This window comes from Marmota marmota, unplaced genomic scaffold (assembly GCF_001458135.2).
Source record: "Marmota marmota marmota unplaced genomic scaffold, marMar, whole genome shotgun sequence".
Taxonomy (NCBI): domain Eukaryota; kingdom Metazoa; phylum Chordata; class Mammalia; order Rodentia; family Sciuridae; genus Marmota; species Marmota marmota.
In genome coordinates, this window is record NW_026000082.1 from 23,789,675 (window position 1) to 23,810,511 (window position 20,837).

The 20,837-nt window shown below is 43.2% G+C and overlaps 1 protein-coding gene across 8 annotated transcripts in view; it reads right to left on the minus strand.

Annotated features, from left to right (window-relative positions):
• Positions 1-2,508: 2,508 nt before the first annotated feature.
• Nfyc (nuclear transcription factor Y subunit gamma) overlaps positions 2,509-20,837 on the minus strand; it is a 62,603-nt gene continuing 44,274 nt past the window's right edge. For 7 of the 8 annotated variants that reach the window (XM_015485193.2, XM_048815660.1, XM_015485196.2 and 4 more), the window contains exons 5-10: positions 19,102-19,197; positions 14,118-14,291; positions 10,748-10,906; positions 7,106-7,213; positions 4,643-4,702; positions 2,509-3,703 (exon numbers count right to left, since the gene is read on the minus strand). In XM_015485193.2, coding sequence (XP_015340679.2) covers positions 3,272-3,703; positions 4,643-4,702; positions 7,106-7,213; positions 10,748-10,906; positions 14,118-14,291; positions 19,102-19,197 — 1,029 coding nt within the window. In that variant the 3' untranslated portion in view covers positions 2,509-3,271. The remainder of the gene's footprint in view (positions 3,704-4,642; positions 4,703-7,105; positions 7,214-10,747; positions 10,907-14,117; positions 14,292-19,101; positions 19,198-20,837) is intronic. The other variant, XM_048815661.1, reaches the window with a different exon arrangement.

Consider the following 20,837-nt stretch of genomic DNA (forward strand, 5'->3'; position numbering starts at 1 on the left):
ACACCCCTACTGGTTGCTAGAATTGTCTCAAGGTGGGAAAAGGGCGGGAGGGATTAGGCACCTCCCAGGATTTAGGTGAGGGCTCCCTGCTGCCCCCTCGTGGCACTGGCAGATCTGAGCAGCAAGGGAGCCAGCCAGGTTCTCCATTTATACCCAAGGGTCTCCAACCTTCAGTATTTAGCCTCCCAGAAAGTTCCCAATTACCAGCTGTCCCCAGACCAACCCAATCATGTATTTATTCCACATACACTCAGGGCTGGGCCAGTGAGTTTGGGGAAGCTCAGTAAAAGGAGACAGTCGACACTTGGCAATATTTTGTTCTTTCTTACACATACATATCCCACCTTTGGCAAGAGAACAGCTGTATATGCAGAGGATCAGTTTAGTGTTTTGGCATCAACTCCACCCTTAATTCATGGAATGACCTTGGACAAGTCACTTCATTTCAACAGGCCTCTCATGACTCCATCTGTAACACAGGGATCATGATCCATCTTCCTGTCTCTCCTGCAGGGTCACTGTGAAGATCATCAGGAGGACGGATGTTGCAAATGCTAGAAAAAATGTTTAAAGAGTGCTCCGGATGTAAGGGGATCATGCTGGGTATTAGATAGGGGCTCTCTTGGGCTGCACCAAAGGGTTTGTTTACACCGGGAAGGGCCCTGCTGGCAGGGCAATTTAAAGAGAAAGTGCTCAGCAGAGAAGCTGCTTGCCAATCACAATTGATCGCAACATCTCCAAAATGAACAGGGGGAGCCTATGGGAAAACATGGACCCATAGATGATCCTGAAATTCCAACCGTGGTAGAATTTTCAGCAATGCGTGGAAGAGCAGCAAAGTGGGACAGAGGGCCCCAGGAAATTAAATAACAGAGCTTCTGCCTTGTCTGTCTTAAGACCAGGGGCCCTCTGCCTGCTCACTCACTCTTTCTTGCCTCTTTCCACAAAGTTGGGCATGCAGCCACCAGTGAAAACTTGCTGATTGTCTCACTAAGATGTGTTTGGGTATGGATGGAAAGGCCAGAAGACCCCTTTAGAGACAAGTCCAGAGGTAGAATAACTGGATACAAGAAGGAGGGCATTAACTTGGGAGCCAGAAACATGCAGGGGCCACCCGAACTATTAAGGGGTACTGATTTCTCATGGTGATAAGTGTCACCTGCTTTACCTTCCCTGATGACAATGGAAGGGTACAATGTATCCAAAACCTTAAAACTAGAAAAATCTTTGCTTTTGAAAAAGTGTTGGTTTTCTTCCTTTCATATGTGAATGAATCTCTTACTTGATTCCCCTCTTTTGGCTTTAGTGATAGGAGGCTCAGCATCAAATCATTCTAACTATGTAGGTCTTCATGACCACCATACTTGTGTTCTTGTTATTTATGACACTTATTTCCTACTCAATTGTTTTTTCCTAATTCTGGTTTGCCCTATTTTATTATTTCATTGTGCTGTGTTTTCATTGCAAATCACTCAATTTTTATTGTGGAATGAGGTAAGATACACTTAAAGAAAATGACACCAGGTAACACATGCCATAGACAAGGAGATATAGTCAAACACTTTCCCTACATAGAGAGTAAAGGGCAGAGCAGGCCAGAACAATGGACCCAAATCTTGGTAAGAAATTTAAATAGGGGCTGGGGTTATAGCTCAGTGGTAGTGCGCTTGCCTAGCATGCATGAGGCACTGGGTTCGATTCTCAGCACCACATACAAATAAATAAAGGTCCATCAACAACTAATTTAAAAAAAAAAAAAAAGAAATTTAAATAGGTATGAAAGATCTGGATCTCTCAGGAGGAAGAATGAACAGGGGGCAGAAAGTGTTACCTGAAATCTTTCCTATTTCATGAATGCCAATTCAAGTCCTATTGCCATGGTTCATAGTTAAAGGAATCTCAAGTGTCACACTTAGACTTGAAATGATCTAATATGAGCCTCTTCCCATTTCCACTTGCCCCGAGACAGTCCCCAAATCAAGGAAGCCGCCCATGGTACCATGGCAAATGAACACCTGCTTTTCCTTGCAGTACCCAGTTCATTGCCATTCTCACCACCACTGGTCCCACTCTGATTGTAAAGATGGCATGGTGGGGGTCAGAAAGATGCTCATTATTGGTGCTTTCTATTCTCTTTGCTTCAGTGGACAAGACCCAGTCTCTGGCTATAAAAGTCCTATGAGCTGCTGGCTGACAAAGGGCCTAGATCCTTTTTCCTTGCTTGCAGGATACAGCCAGCATTCTCTGGGAGAGATGCCCCATCAGCCCTCATCCAAGCGGGCTATAGTTCTCTGTTTGACAGTCCAGTTAGGTCAGCTGGGCAGGTCTTTCTGAGCAACAAATGTGTTTTGGTGAAGCTCACTTGTAAAACTGGGGACCTCAGTTTGGCTCAGATATGCCCCCTTCTCACAAGGGTGCCCCTTCTTTCCAAATACCCAAGGGCAAACAAACCTTTCCCAAGCAAAGTGGCCCCATTAATGTCCCCAGACACAGAAACTGACTCTAAAGTATCTAAAATGAGATTTATTGCATTTCATGCAGTTTTGAAGTCCATGCAGCAAAGGAGACTAGCACAATTTTTTTTAATGCATTTAAAAAAATAAAATAAAGGAGGAGGGCAGCACATACACGAAATTCTAGTCTCCTTGGGTTCCCAGGAGAGAAAGGTGTAGGAATAAACCATTGCTCTCCGTGGGGAATGAGTTCATCTCCAAAATGCAAGGAATGTTTCCTGTGGCCTCTGGATACAAACATAGAGCTCCGGGTGAAAATGGAGATGGGGATGGGGAGAAGAGCATGAGAGAAAAGAAGCTGCACACATTCACCTGACCCTGTCTGAACACAGAACAAGGTGGCAAATCTTGGGACAGCAGCTGTTCCAAGAATCAGGATATCCTCTGCACCCCTAGGAAGATCTCCTAAAACAAGTGGCGGTGAGAAGCAGAACAAGAAAAACCAAAGGAGAAATATTTCTTCAACCACACACTTCAAGAAAATGCCATAAATATGTTATTTAACATTGGACACACAGCTTGACATTGAAATATTGATTTCTTGGAGAAAAAAAGTGGAAAAAAAAGGAAATAAAAAATATTGCATCTTTTTGTTGGAAAATCTCGGCCCACAGGCGTGGGGTGTAGTGCACCAATGTCCTAGCCTGCAGGAGGCGCTGAGGTCGGCAGGGTCCTCTGGGGAGGGAGGCTGCGCCCATCGCCTGGGGCTGTATGGCAAAAATTGTGTTGGGTATCCTTGGCCTTGCCAGCTCAGGCCCTCAGTCGCCGGTCACCTGGGGGGCCTGCCCATCCGAGGGCTGGTTGGCTGACTGGATGAACATGGGCTGGGCGAGGTCCTGGCCCGCAGGCATGGTGACTTGCTGGATCTGGTAGAGCTGCTGCGAGGGGTGGAGAGGAGAGAGTGAGGTCACCCCTGGGAGAGGGGCATGCAGCTCCCTATGGGCCTCGAGCTGGTTGGGGGCCCCAGAAACCTCAACCACCACCCACTGCAAGGCATCAGAGGGAGGAGCAGGTGTGGCGCTCTGCTGGGGCAGGGAGCAGCAGACACAGGAGGCATCAGCCTGGTGGGAGGGAGTGTGTGTGGTGGGCAGGGAAGAGGTGCAGGGAGTTGCATTTCCTGTGGCTTTCACTTCTCTGGGCTCTGCCTCTCCCGTTAGCTCAGAGCCTTGGGCTTGCTGCACGCTGTTCCTCTGTGACAAACACAAGCAATCGACCACTGTACCAGCAGCTTGGAAGTCAGCATTTCCCCCTTTGCAATCCTCACTGAAAGGGGCAGCAGGATACCCCTGCTTCTCCTTTCCTCAGAATACCTGGCTCAGGCTGAAGCTACACTGAACCTGCATTTCTTACATGGGTCCTGCAAAGGAGGTGGCCTGCAATTAGACAAGCCCCATGAGGGTTAGAAAAAATGCTCATGCAGTCGCTAGTAAGGTTAGGACCTACTGGTCTCTGGTTTCTTAGGGCCCTGAAAAAACCCAAAACTAAGACCCCTACCCATAGGAACCCTGGCCTAAGGGTCTAGCATCTGGTACTTGCAGAAGTCAGTGGTGAGTTTTGATGCCAGCTCTTCTCTCTCTTGGCCAATGGACAGTACAAGTTTGGACACGTCATCCTATCACATACGTACTCTGTGGTCTTTGGGAGCACTTGGTGAGGGGAGAGCAGGGGAAAAAAGGAAGGCTCTTCCTTGTACATGTTTATAATCACTAAATCCTGGCATCAAGAGAGCTCAAGAGGTCACATGAGCTGAACTCATGTGCTATTAAAAAGAATAAGGACTTAGGACAAAAACAGTCCTAGAGTGGGAAACAGAAGATTGAATTCTACCCTACAACCAACAGTTGGATAAAGCACTTCCCATCCCTAGGGCTGAGTTTATTCCTCTGTAAAATGGCCATTTGGGCTATACAGTGTCTAAGAGTGGTTCTAGCTCCCACATGCCTACAAATATAAAGGATACATGCCTGATTTAAAGATTTCACTTGTTTTAACAATTTCTGTCCCCTCGTTGTTAGCAGAGAATAGGCCAATAACTCTAACCATCCAAACCCACAGACCACCCACAACTCGCCCCCCGCCCGCCCCCCCCCACTCCTTGCCCTTTGACCTGCCCAGGTTGGGTACCCTACCTGTCCATCTGTAAACTGGCTGAACTGCTGTTGTCCTTGCTGGACCTCTGTCTGTGTGATCTGTGGAAAGCAAGATGGTAGAGTAGGCAAATAAGCTGCATGTCAGCCCACCACCACGAAGATCAGGAACAACGCCTACAAAGTGTGCCCAGAACGAGGCCTGCATAAAAAGGATGCTTGATGAGGGCAAGAGTCCCTCCCAATCACCTAGCTATCCAGAGTTGGCACCACACAGGTACATGAAGAACAATGGAGCATGTAAGACACAACTATCAGGCTCTTATCCCTTAATGTCCATATCTTGCAACTATCCCCTCACTTTAAAGTCTGAGGCTCAAGGAGAACACCTAGCTCTGTGGTTTTATCATGAGAGGGAATAACATTTATAGTATGGGGCAGAAACCCTAAGAGTCCATCTATCAGCCAGTGAGGGCAAAATGTTTGGGCAAAGTGGTGAGTGGTCCCTTTCATCCTTGGAACATGGGCTCCAAACCAACCTATGACCCAGATTTATCTGAGTGGAGTATGAAACACCTTGGTAAGTAGTGGCCTTGGCCCTGGTGGTCCTCATGAAAAGCCTATGAAGTGCTTTTTCTGAGTGAGGTAATGTGCAGTCAAGGGAGAGAAGGAGGAGAGGGGAGAAACAAGGGGTGCAGCAAGAAAAACATTTATCACATGCACTTAAAATCTTATGTGGGGATTTTAAAATAAATTTACTGGCACGTGGAACCGTATCACACACTACTGGGAACAGCTTGGTAAATTAAATAGAAGACCAGAGCCTATGCATGTGTGTATGTCTATGGAACATAGGGTGAGCAATGGTCTCTGTGTACCATCTCCTGGACTCATCATAGTCAAACTGCAAGTTAAGACTGGTCCTCTTGAATGTTCTCACAACAGACAAAAACAACCTCTGCAGCCTACCCAGGGGACTATGAAGAACAAGAAAGGGGACAGGTGATAAAAGGCCTCATAAAAATTCCTTACTATTTTTCCTTCTCCTGCAGATCTATAAGCTACTCAAAAGCAAGAGCTGTTGAACTCTTTATATCGCCAGTGTAAAAATTAAAGAAATTTCTGCAGAATAAATAATTGAATCTGAAACAAATGGATAAATCTCCTCATAAAAAGGTTAACTGATGGGGCTGGGGTTGTGGCTCGGTGGTAGAGTGCTTGCCTAGTATTCATGAGGCACTGGGTTCGATCCTTAGCACCACATAAATGTAAAATAAAGATATTGTGTCCACCTAAAACTTAAATATAAAAAAAAGGTTAACTGACCTATGGCCAGTAGGACTGACAATATAGAGCAGCTGGGAAGGAAATTTCATTTACCTTTAAATCATGTATACATATTATTTACTTGGCATTCATGCAACAAACATTTATTGAGCACCTACTGATGTCAGCTTATCACAATTACATGCTGTTATGGAGATTTTTAACTGCCCTCAGGTACCCCTCTTCTTGCATCCTCCCTTCTTTGGCCAACTCTCCCCATTTTCTGACTATAGTTCTATATCCCAAACTGACCTCTAAGGAACCAATAACTCTTCTCATTTCATAAGATTTTGGGACCCAAAGGTGTGACCAATATTGAGATGCAAGTATGAATTCCAAGAATACCATGGAAAAGCCCCGCATGGTTCATGGATGTGCAGGAAGTAGGTAAGGAAAAGGTCTTTTTATGATCCCAGAGACTGTATGGAACTGAGAAGCCTTGCTTTGGCTCATTCCTCACATTTTCTCAAATGAGATCTTTGGAGACCTGCTCTACAAACTCAGCTCTGTCACTACTGTCAATAGATGCATCACCAAAAATGCAACTGGGCCAGACAGGTCCAGCTCTTAAACGATTGCTGCTTTTTTTGGGTCTGAGGCAAAGAATCCATTAACAATGACTCCCCTTGAACAGTGTCCCCCATCCTCTGCAAATGATGCCCACGACCCTCAACCCAAGGCCAGGGGGGCTGCCCCCTTGGCTCTTTGACTAACAGCCTTTGGTATCATAGGGTAAGGGAGGAGACAGAGGGTAAGTCTTCTGGCTGAGGATACATTCAGAGGTGGGGTAAACTCTAAGAAGCTTTCCAGAGGGCAGAGGATGTGCCAGAACACAACAGCCATTCAGATTTAAAGATGGAAACAGACCAGTGACTAGGCTTCCTCCAGCCTGACCTGCACATGCACTTACTAGGCTTCTTTCAGGTATCCTCCTGACTTGTTCTTCCCGACATTCCTTTGCCCCTCAAGAACAAGATGTAAGTGACACCCTTTGAATTCAATCTTCCAGTTACCCTCATCAGTCCCTTGGGCAGAAGAGACTTTTTTGGGGGCTGGGGGAGTGGGAGAGGTGTCTTCCTAAAAGTAGTGAGAATTGTATGCTGAGGGCTCCTTTCTAGCCAGAAGCCAGAGAGCTGCTGCTAGTCTCCAACTCAAGCCCTCCATCTCTGGGGTACATACCTGTTGGGCATTGGTGGCAAGTGTTTGGATCTGTCCCTGCACGACTTGAGTGCCTGATACAGGCTGGGCTAAGCGGATATACTGCAGTTGACCAGCATTCAGCTGCACCTGGGTCAGGGGCAGAGATAAACAGACCAGTTTGTATGAGTGCCATCTCTATAGGCAAACTTCCCATGATCAGAGATGGGTATTGCCCCCTAGTCTTCCAAAGAAAGCTGCCGTGAAACAAAAGACTCTTTAAACAGATCAAAACAAGCAAAATGATAACACCCCCTCCCCACAAGTAACAGAATACAAAAGAAGGTATGTAAATCCTGTCGAGTATGGGAGAACAGCATGGTTGCAAGAGAACTGCTGGCTCATGGCTATATGATCAAAATTTATACAAGCAATCAATCTTAAAATCTGTCTAACATTGTCAGAATGGCTGTAGTAAGTGTGGATTTCTTTGCCCTCCATCTCCACACCTCCCAATACTGTGAAGACTTCCACTGTCTGCTAGGAGCCCAAAGATATGGCTGTCATCCTGTGTTACAGCTCTAGTACTGCCCAACTCCATGTTACACATCTTGTGAGGAAAAAGCTATCCTGCTTTATTACCTCTGTTCCCAAAAGCCATGATCAATGGGGGTCTGTGGGACTCTGAGGATCCTGGGTGTTCAGCACTAGCTTCTGGCCAAACACCTCCCAAGGGGAAGCAAAATCAATAAACCTCTCACAGAAAACCCCATCATGGGAAAACAAAGCTACAAAAGTGCCCTTAAGAGTCTCTCATGCTTACAATTAAATCTCAGATAATACAATAATACCACAGGCTGCATTTAATTGTGTGCTAAAAGCTTTAACTCAGGCTCTTAACGCTCCAGTGTGCCATGAAAGTATTAGCGCTTAGAGCCAGGATGAAGGGAAGACCAAGGCTCAGCAGAGGACAGCAGATGTTCACACCCGTGGCTCAAAGCTGAAATGTTTCTGGGAGCACAGGCAGATTTGGTCTATCTCTATCTGTGGGCCCCAAAACTACCTTCCTAGCTGCCTAGTCTGTCTCTGCTTTTGGAAGGAGCCTTTTCAGGCTGATGGGCACTTCATGCCTCTTTGTCCTGGAGCACACTTCCTTCTGGCCTCCAAAAGCTAACTTCACTGCAGGAATCTTACTTCCCTGAGGCAAAAGCTGATGGGATGCAGCAGCACTACTGCATGCAGTGTTAAATCAAATAGTTCTCTGAAACTTCCAGCCTCAAAAGTTTCAAACACCCAGAAAAACTAACTCAGTAGTTACAGTGCTTGGCTGACCATTTCAGAACTATCTGCCTGAGGTACCCATTAAGAATCTGTTTTAGGGCTGGGGATGTGGCTCAAGCGGTAGCGCGCTCACCTAGCATGCATGAGGCACTGAGTTTAATTCTCAGGACCACATAAAAACAAAATAAAGATATTATGTCCACTTAAAAAAACTAAAAAATAAATATTTTAAAAAAAAGAATCTGTTTCAAAGGAAAATAGGACAAGAATATTGTGACCCACAGTCATTTCTTTCCTGAGACCATGTCAAGAGGAGCTGCTGGGAATCTCTGGTGCCAGGCCTAGCTTCACACCAAATCTTATGAAAAGCTAAAGCCTTGTCCCAGAAGTGGAGGCAGGTGTCTGGACAGCCACAGGGATTTTAAATTTTCTTGCTAGGAAGGGGCCTTTGCAGAAATTCCAAAAGCTGTAAGCCAAATGATTCCAAGCAGTTTGAAGACAGTGAGGCAGTTTTTTCTTAGGGTTAAAACCCCTGGTGATGCTCTGCCCCTTAGTCCTCTAAGATAGGGTGGGTCAGATGCTCCTCACAGGTTTTCTTTTTCTTTCTTCTCCTTCTTTTTTTTTTTAACTTAATTACAGGGCAAATAAGCCTAAACCTTGGGCTTTCAAAAGAGAAGTAAAGGGGGCTTGGCATAAGGCTCAGTTGGTAGAGTGTTTGCCTTGTATGTACAAGGCCCTGGATTCAATTCCCAGTACCACCAAAAAAAAAAAAAAGAGAAGTAAAGTTTCCATCCCAAAGTCATGACTTAAATTACAAGCACTCTGCTGAATGGCCTGAAAAGTCTGGAAATGCAGGTTCCTGAGAAGATGTCTATATCAGTGAAGATGAGGTGGTAGATTTTATAACAAATCTGGGCAGAAGCTTTGTGCTGCAGAGGGTTAAAATTACTGCAAAGTGAGATCTCATCTTTGGCTTAAATGACCTTATTTTGGGAAAGAAAGAAAGGGGAGGGGGAGGGAAGGAAAAGAAAGAAAGAAAGAAAGAGAGAAAGAAAGCAAGCTAACTACTAATATCGAGGTCTTGGGGTTGGTTGAAGAAAGGTAGAGAGAGCCCAGTCACCTGGAATTGATGATGTGTGTTTGTGTGACTGACAGAGACAGACATACACACACCACTTTCCTAAGCTTTCTCTTGGTTTATTACTCTGAAACGTAAGAAGTTCCTAAAACTAAGCTAAGGATACTTTTTGAGCTTTTTTCAAAGAGGAGGTAGCCAACCAAGTCAAAGTTAGTTTCTATCGGCCTACATTTCATAAATGACTACACTAAAGCCAGGCACAGTGGCTCATGCCTGTACTGCCAGCTACACCAGAGGCTGAAGGAGGGGATCCCAAGTTCAAAGTCAATCTTGGCAACTTGGTGAGGCTCTGTTTCAAAATAAAAAGGAGGCTAGGGATGTAGCTCTGATGCAGAGCACCCCTGGGTTCAAGCCACAGTATTACAAAATTAGTTAATTATTAAAATAAAATTTAAAAAGCACTGCTCTCTGCCACTCAATTTCCAGTTTTTGGTGGCAAATTGACCAATACATAGTTTACAAATGTTAAGGCAATGATATATATACATAAACACAAGCGCGCGCGCACACACACACACATACACACACCCCTATTTTTTTTTTTTAAACAAAGAAACAAATGTAAGTAAAAAAGCAACAAATCTATGAAATCCCTCAAGGCACACAGGAAGCTACAGCCTACAGTAAAGGAATGGGTAAGTTAAATGAAAGCCAAAAATATACTTTGCTGCAGGCTCCACTGGGAACTGACTCATGAATATGCAACAAGTGTTATTTATGGCCTTCCCTATACACCTCCCTCTTATTCTCTGCTAATCAAAGGTTAGGACTGTCTCACAAGGATTTTGGGCCTTAGCATCGGGTAGCAGCTATAATCATTTCTCTGTATAAGTGGAGTGAGCAGAAATTGAGAGGAGCCACTCCATGAATCAATTAATGCAAAATGAAAAGTAAACACAGTGAAGCACACTGGGGTGGGGGCACAGGGTATAATGGAAACAGGTTAAAAACAAAGCACAGCTAGGTGCTGTGGCTTATACCTGTAATCCCAGCAACTTGGGAGGCTGAGGCAGGAGAATTACAGGATTGAGCCAGCCTTAGTAATTTAGCAAGATCCTCAGCAACTTAGCAAGACCCTGTCTCAGAAAATAAAAAAGACTGGGAATATAGTTCAGTAGTAAAGCAACCCTGGGTAAAGTCCTCAGTATAAAAACAACAACAACAAAAGCACATACCCAAAATTTCAAGTATATGATACATAAAATCTTGAAGTATTTCCCATCATAAGCTGAGAACAGAGCCATGCAATCTAGGGGCAGGCTTACCGGGATCTGCTGGATCTCTCCTGTGTTAGTGATGATCTGCTGCATCACCTGCATGGTCTGACCAGTGCCACTCTGAGCCTGCTGGGCTTGACCCTGAGGTTGCGCCTGGACAATCTGTACCTGCTGACCTTCTCCAACTTGCATTGTCACTGGTGTGGTCTAAAAGGAAGAGTCAAAACAAAGTTTAGAATGACCACGGGTCTCCATTAATGACTAAACTCATCTTAACACCAATAATAACACTCAACCTACAGAGTCCTTTGGGTCTGGGGCACTGCTAAAAAAGCTACTATCAGAAATTAAAGCTGAGAAAGCCACAATGACTTTTAGGTTCACAATACAGAATATCTGCTTGGGCCTCCATGCTTCAAATGCGGCCACTAGTCACAGTCCCTTCAATGATGTTAAGGCACATATGGCACAGAAAAAAATCAAAAGCAATCATGATAGTTCACCTGAGAAATGGCCAAAGTCAAGCCCACAGCAGATGAATATGGAGGGCAAAATGAAATAGAAAGCGGGGTCCATATAAATTTTTACTGAGTTAGGGTCCCGGGTTCTTTCTAAGGCATACAAAACAAGGAAAGGAAAATAAAGCACCTGGGCTCATCCTTGAGGCTGGGCCTAGTGCAGAATGGCTTTCTCCCCGATTCAAGAAGCACAGGGACTCCTGCCCATACTAGCCAGATGACTGCTCTCAACCACCATAGCTTCCCATGGAAAAGGTGACTACTGGTAGGATACAAGATGCTGTCAAGAACTGACTCTTAACTGATCCTACCCTTATTACTAAAATTTAGTAAAGCAATAGCTTTTAATTTTCTAGAAATGGCAATCTCAGATTTAAGACATTTCTGTCTAATATATATAACGTGGCAGATTTTGTGTCTCTTGCATTTAGTGGCTTGTACTCTAATGAAACTTAACTCTTTTGTGAGAGATAAAAATTTACTATTTGTCAAAATAGTCATTCATTCGTTCAACTCTCAAAACTTTAGCTCCTGAGGTGACTTTCACAGATTACCCAGAGAAACGAGCCCACCATATCTGGTTCCTCTGGTGGGAGGTGAGTGGAGCTCTTTAAACTACAACTGGACTCCCACTCTTAACATCCCCAGGTCCATCCTATTTGGACATGGCCTCTCCCTGCTCTGAATTAAAAATCATGTCAAGACATCTCTGGATCTCAAAGGGTCTTGGGCTTCAACTGCTATTTTGATGTTCTTGATTCTGACTGAAGAAGTCCACATGAGATTATAACTATGCATTTAAAGGTACAAAGGAAGGGGATATTTCCTGTGAACTATTAATGAGACTCAAGTATTACCAGGTAAGAAGAAATTACTATAAACTGGAAGAGGGTAGGAAAGAAAGATGACAGTTCTCAGTAAAGATACCTATGATGGGCTAGGACAAGAGAAAGTATCTTTTTCATCCTCGTTTCACAAATTTCAACTCTTCCTATCCCCTAACCTCCAGAAATTCCCAATAACCAAAAAAAAAAAAAAAAAGAGAGAGAATTCACTTCACAAAAAAATACATATTTCTCCCAACTTTGCTCTAACATTTTGTCTTGCAACTCTTATTTGTACTCAACTTGAAACAGACATCACTATAGATCTAGGGAGGAAAGACCCACATGGGACCACCCTGAAGCAGCAGGACAGCAAAGTAACAGCTGGGAGGGACCAACTTCATCACCTTCACAAGCCTTATCAGTTCCAGACTGCTGCCAACTCATCACTGTACTGTATCAACTTAATATGCCCAAGAGGATTTCCAAGGTATTTCTAAATTATTTCAGGAAAATGAGGGTTTGTGTTAGCATGGCAGCTGCCAAATCACGTATGGTTATGCCCTGCTGTCAGTACACAACAGCCATGAGCTTCTAAGGATGATCAGCCAATCTGGGCCAACCTTTGGCACACTCCCTTGAAGTTCACTCTGTAAAAGGATAAAGCCTTTGGCAGATAAAGCTCTTCCCACTGCAGAGGCATGAGCATGAGCCAAAGAAAGTCCCTTAGGCATCATGGGGCACTGAATGCCTTGAGGCAGGGAATGGGCTGAGATCATCTTTGAGCTCCTCATGCCTAACACAGTGTCTGACAAAGAATAAGCACTCAATAAATTTTTGTTCTATGGATAAATAAATGAGCAGGGAATTAATCTTAAAATCATAATTCATATTTAAATCCACTTCCGTCTCAATTTTTTTTTCCTTCTAGGCAAACCCAGCTCCTTACTAGAAAACACAAGACTATCCAGGGTGTGTTCCCTGGACTTGCCTCAAAGGTCCCCTATGCTGATGACACTTTCTCACCATTCCTTGTACTGCTTCTCGCCTTGTACTGCTTCTCGCCTCTAAGCCTTTGCCTGTACTTGCCCTTACTGACCATACCATCCTTTCCTGCTTGTTTAACTTCTAGTGTTTCCTCTAAGACTCATAGTGTTCCCTTTAGGAACCATCTCTAACCTCACATCTCCTCACATCTTTCACAGACACTCCTTTTGATGTGCTCCCATAACACTCTACACAATTCTAAGAAATGTCTTACACGTCCCACATGGTGGTCATAACCTTTTAATACTTGAATCCCCAACTATATTTTAAATTTCTGGATAATCAGGACTATTTTATTCATGCTTTTATTCTCAATATCTAGCATAGGACTTTGTTCTTGGAGGATGCTCAATGTTAGACAAATAAATAATGACTGACAGAATTTGAATGCGAAGCTAACAGTATTGGGTCCTCTATAGCCTCTTTTTTTTAAAAAAAAAATTTTTTTTTAATTGTAGTTGGACACAATATCTCTATTTATTTTTATGTGGTGCTGAGGATTGAACCCAGTGCCTCACACGTGTGAAGCAGGCACTCTGCCACTGAGCTATAGCTCCAGCCCTCTATAACCTCTTAAGACTCCCAATGGATGGTACTTCTCTCAACAGTACTTTGGGGAAGAGAAAGAATCTTCTGATTACTACTGTAAAAAGAGAAGGTTACCTGACACAAATATAGAGGGAAAGAGAAATGGAGTCCACTGAAAAGCCCTTTTACTAAAGATCATACTGCTCTTTATGGGCATGTTAGAGAAAATTTTTTTCTTTCTAAAATTTCTATGTTCATAGGAATTCTGGAGAATATCTTATACAATGTATTTTCTTCATATAATCTAGAGGAAAAACAGGGTCAAGAGAGATTAGGGTAACATGTTGCTTTCATCACTGAATCTGGGGCAATGCTCAGGTTTTCAGACTGCAAATCCAGCTTTGTAATGATTTGGCTGCCTCTCTGCCCTTGATGAGCTTTCCCCATCCACACCTATGAGGCACCATCTTGCTGGGTGGATGCCCTCAGCAGTTCACAGACCTGGCCCTGCTGAGGCTGTGCAATGATGATTTGCCCAGGCTGGATGGTGGTCGTGGAGCTGGTGGTCTGCTGGCCTTGCTGCTGCCCCTGGACTTGGACGGCAGTGGGCTGCTGAGCCAGCGTGAAGTAGTACTGGACAGGCTCGGCAGGAGTCACAGACTGGCGCACCTCCTCCTGTGGGGTGGAAGGACAGGCAGGTAAGAGGAAAAGAACCGACTCAGCAACCGCCACAGTGAATTTCCATTCTTCCCCAAAGAGGCTGTGTGCAGTTGCCTCCTGAATGCTGAGCTCTCCACATTTGAAGCCAAAGGAAAGTGGAATTCGAAGAGACCAGTTGTGCTAAATCAAACTAAAAATAACAGATTCTATAGGCTTCACAAAACATACAGCCAATTTTCTGAGGTACTGAGTAATCACCCAATGTGTGATGAGTTGCAAACGGGCAAATAATTACCGTAACTAAAAATCACACCCCAGCAGTGCTTGTCAGTAAGTGCTGGCAAGGCCTGTGATCTGAGAACAGTGCTAATTGCCAGTGCTGGGGAAGACACTAACTAAACATCCTGCCACTTAGGCTGGTCCTCAATCTCCCAACCAGACAGCATTCTTCTTACTTTGCTCCCACCCGCTCAAGAGGGACTGGGCAAGGTAAAGGGAAACAGAGCTTTTTCTGGGCTAGAATTTCAGAATCAAATGTCAGATTCAAGCGCACTAGTAGGCAAGTGCCCAGGTTTTCACAGACATTGAAAGTTCTGTGGTTACTGAGGACATGTCTATCCAGTGTCATATCTGGTTCTGGTTGTACTTAGCCATAGAAGCGCAACCCAGGGGGCCTGATGGACAGCTCTCCGCTGGGGTGCTGCCTTGGCTGACTAGGGAGGTCGCATCCTGTTTGATTTGCAGAATGAAGACACTGTTCCTTCTTCAGCTGACGTTTTCCATGGCAGAAGGAGTAAACAACCTTCTCCCAGCCAACTTGAGCTCACAGCTGAGAGTGTAGGATGTTTACACACACTACGACATGGTTACAGCCCAGAGGGTCGGGGTTTGGTCAGCCCCTGACCACACAGAGATCGGCGTCTGATCCGGAGTGACCTGTGACACATAGTATCCCTGCCTGGGACAACAAAACAACAACAACATACAACCACGTGGCCTGGCTGAGTAAAAATATCAACTAAATTTACTCATTTCCTTATTCTGAGCCAAGTTTGCTAGGTTTTTAGAAAAAATACTTCTTCAAGGTATAGAGACCCTGTGGATGCCTCAAAGCTCCCCAGTGTGACATTTACAAAATTAGTATTGACCCGATTCCCTCAGTAATTTAGGTACCCCGAACTATGCTTCCATGTTACTGTCTGTATTACACATTTTTGTATCTGTATGTCAAATTAACTGCCTGTTGGCTAGAATCTAAGTCCTAAAAGGGAAAACATTTGTTTCCCACTCTCTCCCTCTCTTGCTCCCCACTATCCCTACCATTTCCCATGTAGGTGCTCAGTAAGTCCTGGTTGAATAATGAGTAGATTTACATAGACAAGCAAACAGAGGCAGGAAAGTACTTTTTCAAGTTGGTGGTATGACAGATTTTCTTGAACCCAATAGCTGTTACCAACAGAAAAGTCTGTAAGCTTTCGTTTGCTACCTTTAGGAGTCTGTGGCCATAGTGTGTGGAGAAAGCTGGCATACCCTGTATTATAGAGGTGGGTATTGTTTTGCTTTCCTAATACCTGGGGACCCAGATAATGGAATTAGGACTGCTGACATCCAGCCTTTAAGAAACTTGGGGCTCTGGATAATAGATTCTCTGATAGTCATCCACCTAGGCTAGGGAGAAACCTGTAACATTATGGGTGCATAAGCAAGTCCTTAAACATAAACTGACCTTCTAAGTTAATATATTCTGTTTTAGACCCACACAGTTTTAACCCTCACATAATCATACTGAGGGAGAAAATAAAGGAGATCTCCTTTTATTTTCACTAGGTTTCGATTTCCAGAAAAACTTGACAGTGACAATACCAGATCCATTCCAACTCTTGACTTCTCACCATTATAAACAAAGGTTAGCCTGGCAATTAGGTTTTGGCTGTGGCACAGATAAAATGTTGATACCAATTAAAGCCATGAAACTGAGGCCAACTGCTCTTTTCAAAGCTGCTGAGGTAGGTTTAATGTATTTATTTTTCTAAAGAGGTCTCCCTTCCTATTTTACAAAAAACACAAATTACTGAAGTCTAGACCTAACTTTGAAAAGTTCTTGGGTGATGAGAAGGTATAGAGGACTAAGAGCCCCAGAACCAGCTTGTAGGAAATCAGGCAACACAGAGACACTGGCACTTCCTAGCCCTGACCTATGACTCTCTTCAGCTGTCCCTGATTACAGATGATTTAACACTAAATATGGTCTTTTTCCCCCAAAAGCAAGCTCTTTAAGTATCCCTCCCAGAAGCCAAAATGCCCTTTGTGAAAACCTATTTGAACAGGTAAAGAGTCTCTCCTATGCTTCCTACTCATCCTCTAGGATGGTTAATGAACTAAGCTAGGACATTGAAATGAGTTATCAAGCAGAGGCACTTAGGTTTGTGTTGTCAGGACAAGGCATGACTGTTCTCAAATCACTGGGATGGAAGGAAGCATACATAAGGTTCTTTTGCATTATGAAGACTCATTATTCTGCCAATGGAGATAAGCTAGCAAGAGAATGATTATGCTTGATTTAAAGAAATGGGTAAAAAGATAATGACATTTCAAAAGGGAAGAACTTTCAACCCATAGCTTAGTGGGGCAGAAGTCAGGCCTGAATTACTTTCTATTTTCAGTCTTTACTTGCTTCACTATAAAAAAGGTGAGACTCCTAAGCATCTCTGAGAAGAAACAGGCCTTAGTTCCACAATTCAATATTCTGACTAGTGCTAATACAATCCCTGAATGATTGGATCAATCCAGAATAGGGAACTTGCTCAACTTTGGCAGTGGCTATTTCAACTAGAGGGGTTGTTCTTGGAATCTATTCAGAAGCTAAGACTGACAAATAATGCCAGAGAATGAGCAGTATCACATCTTAAGGCCATCACTACAGTGTTGTGCAGCCAGTCCCAAACTAGGAAAAAAGTACATTTGCTTATAGCAAGAGTGAACTGCTGCCTCCTTCAGAAAGGGTGAGTTTTGGAGAGTAGGCGCTTTTAAAGGACTTCAGGAGGTGCCAGACAATTTGGAGCTTGGGAAAACTTCATGTCCATAGAGGATTAAAAATGCTATCTTGGAATTTCAGGCCAGCTTTCAGCAATCTCAACCTTTCAAAGGCCAGGCAGCAGCTGTCCCAAATAGGATGCCAATCAATAGCTCAAACACCTACAAAGAACTAAATCTAGGGAGCAAGGAGCTGTTTCAGCTAGACACTTTTAAAGGAGAGATCAGAGCATTCTGACACCCTGAGAGAACCAGAAGCACTTTGGAGGAAGAGATAGGACAAGACCCTTTTATCCAGCCAGTTCATTCAGCAGGCAGCCCACAAAGAACAAGGAGTTAGCACAATGAGAGTGAGCAAAGTTTAATTTCATCAGCAAGCTCACCACCTTGTTTTTAAAGGGGGCTTAGGATGGACACGGAAGAAAAAATTCCGACAAGGAAAGCAGGTGTGTGGTATGTACTGTTTGATCTAAGGAAGAGAAGTGATCTGAGTCCTTATAGTGACTTCTCAGAGAGTAGGGAAGCACCCCAAGAGGAGGAATCAAGTCTGGGGGCACAAACCTGCAATGTCTCCCGATGCGCAGCTGGAGACGACCGTGGCAGCCTGCCGCTGTAAACATCCGACTGAAAGCTCCTCTGAACAACTTACAGCTTCCAGTCAAGGATGTTTACAGTAGCAAAGACTGCCCAGAAAAAAACAGTCGCAGTGAAGCACACTCTGCTCCAGTAAGGAAGCAACACAGGGCTTGCTAACCCAAAGGTCCCTGTGCAAGGTCAGAATTAAGGCTGACTAGGATGCCCACTTGTCCTACACTTTGAATGCCCATAGGCCAACACAGGGAGAGTGGCTGTCACCAAACAACTGCTTCTAAGGATAATAGAAACAGTTGTTCTATTATTTCTATGAAATAACTCATTAAAAACCTTTAAAATTTATTAACAAAACAAAGCCAGTAGAACAAGGTATAGCTTTGTTCCTAAGACTCGGCCACTATTTCCCAAACATTTCTATTATACTTAATGAGTCATGCAAACTGTGTGCCTAGAACAATGAGTCTCACAGAACAGGGGTCTATTACAACTGCAATTAAGAGCTACATGCATCCAAGTGCTTTGAAAAAAAACAACAAAAAAAAAAACTGGTATGACCTTTGGAAAGGGGCAGACAGAAGAAAGGGGCGGGCAGACACATTCGTACAGTAGTGGTGCTCAAATCTGGTTGCACATTAAAAATCACCTGGAAAGCTTTAAAAGGTACTATGCCTGGGTGCCAGCATCACAGATTCTAATTCAGCCTATGGGGGTAAAACCTGGGCAATGGTATTTCTTAAACGCCAAAATGTGTTCTAATGTGCAGCCAGGATACTACGAAGAGCCACAATATAGAGTAAGAGAAAAGAAAACCCACCTGTCCCAAATACCACTGTTTACATACAGAAGCAGTTTCTGAAAATCTGAAATTAACTTGCTGGGAATATTCTCCCATCTCAGATTAAGAATTCTGATAAGACTTCCTCAGGGTACCTTGAAATGCACTTCAGTCTACTGTTTGTAACTAACATCTTTATTTTTCATTGAATTTAATTTCATCTATTTTCACTGAAATACTACTTCAGAGGTACTGAGTTAAAAGTATCTATAAATGAGTAGCAAAGATGTTAAGGATGGATCTAGACTAAAGAAGAAGAACAAAAGGAAGAGCAAATGCCTTGTGCAAAGAGAAGAGGCATGTCTGACAGCAGTATGGCAAGGCTCTGTAGTCAGCAGCATAGCTACACCTTCCCCAGCTCACCTGACGCTTTGGAGGTTTCAGTTCATCTCTTGGAACAATATCGATGAGAAAGTCAAACTGATCAAATTTTGTAATTGCCATGGCGATATCATTCCTCTGTAACAAAGAAAAGCAAAGTGAAAACTTGGCCTGGGGATAAATTAGTTCATCTTAACCTCCAATTAAGATAGATGACTTTTAAGTCAAACTAAATATCCCTGGCCACATCTATAACTGAAATAAGCACAGTCAAACTTAAGAACTTCAAATCATCAGACTTGTTAAGACAGAAATCAAAAAAGAAAGAGATACACCTAGCTTATGCTCTAAAATGGGTATCTCTACCTCCAATCGCTAGTCTTCCTGCTTTATCTCATCCTAGGGCCCTACATGCAACTATCAAAATATCCTCCAGCTAACCATAGACAAATCCAGCAATCTTAACCAGAAAGTCTTTGATTATTCTGTGGTTATCAAGGTCAGCTTATTATTCAATCATTTTTAGGCCCTAAGTAATATTTTGTCTTTGGTTCACAAGTAGTTATAATCTTATCACTAGATCTATGTATGCTGGACCCTCTAAAACTATGATTTTTATTGTGGACTTCTAAGCTGCAGTGATAAATTCTTGGTTTGAATCTGGTTTACTGTAACATGAATATTGAAGGCTGAAATCACTACAATAGTAGCAGCATAGGAAGAGAACACAGGAGTTACTGGACTAAAAATACAAAACCAAGGTTTGTTCTGATAAGGTTTCCTCTCCAAGCATGACACTCCCTTCCTTTAAATAATAAAATTAGAAAATTTTTATTGAAACCCAACACATTTTATGTATATAAGATTTGTTTACTCTACTGAGACATTTAAAGCAAAAGAAAAGCAATGAGAAAAAACACTGAGCTCTAATGAAACTGAAGTATTTAGGGGAAAGTCAATTTAAAAAGTTTCCTAAAAATAGATGACTTGATGGATGTATAGTTTAGATATGGGGATAAAACAAGTAGAGTAAAATGAATCTTGTGGTAAATAAACAGATGTTCACTGTAAACTTTGCTTATGTTTGAAATTCTTCATATTAAAATATCAACACACTAACAGAAATCCGTAGCAACTTCTTACATACCACACCTTAAGCAAGGTGACTCATCAGACAAATAGGGGATGGAAATTTTCTGGTTTTTCCTTCTCTGGTATCTATGATGGCCCCAAGCCACTGAAATGCAAAACTCCAGTGCACCCTCCTGGCCAACAACCAGCTTGATAATAAAACCTCCCAAATGAAGTAGGGCATATCTTAAAGACTACCAGGACTCATTTAAGGTAAGTACACTGTAGTGTCACATTCTTGATGATGATACCTACTCAAACTATCTAAATGGCTCGTCTATGGATGGAATAAAGGGGGTAAAGGAGACAATAATCACCTCTAAACATACACCAAAATGGTCTGGAGTTTTTTGAAAACAGATATATCTAAATTTATCTTTCTAAAATTTAAATTTTGCCCCTTTTTTAGGGGGGAGGAATGGTACTGAGGATTGAACCTAGGCGAGTTATACCACTGAGCTGTATTCTCAGTCATTTTTATTTTGAGACAGGGTCTCACTAAGTTTTTGAGGGCCTCACTAATTTGTGGAGGCTGGTCTAGAACTTGTAATCCTCCTGTCTCAGCCTTCCAAATTGCTAGAATTATAAGCATGTGCCACCATGCCCAGCTTCCCATATTTTATCTTTTTTCAATAACAACATTCATT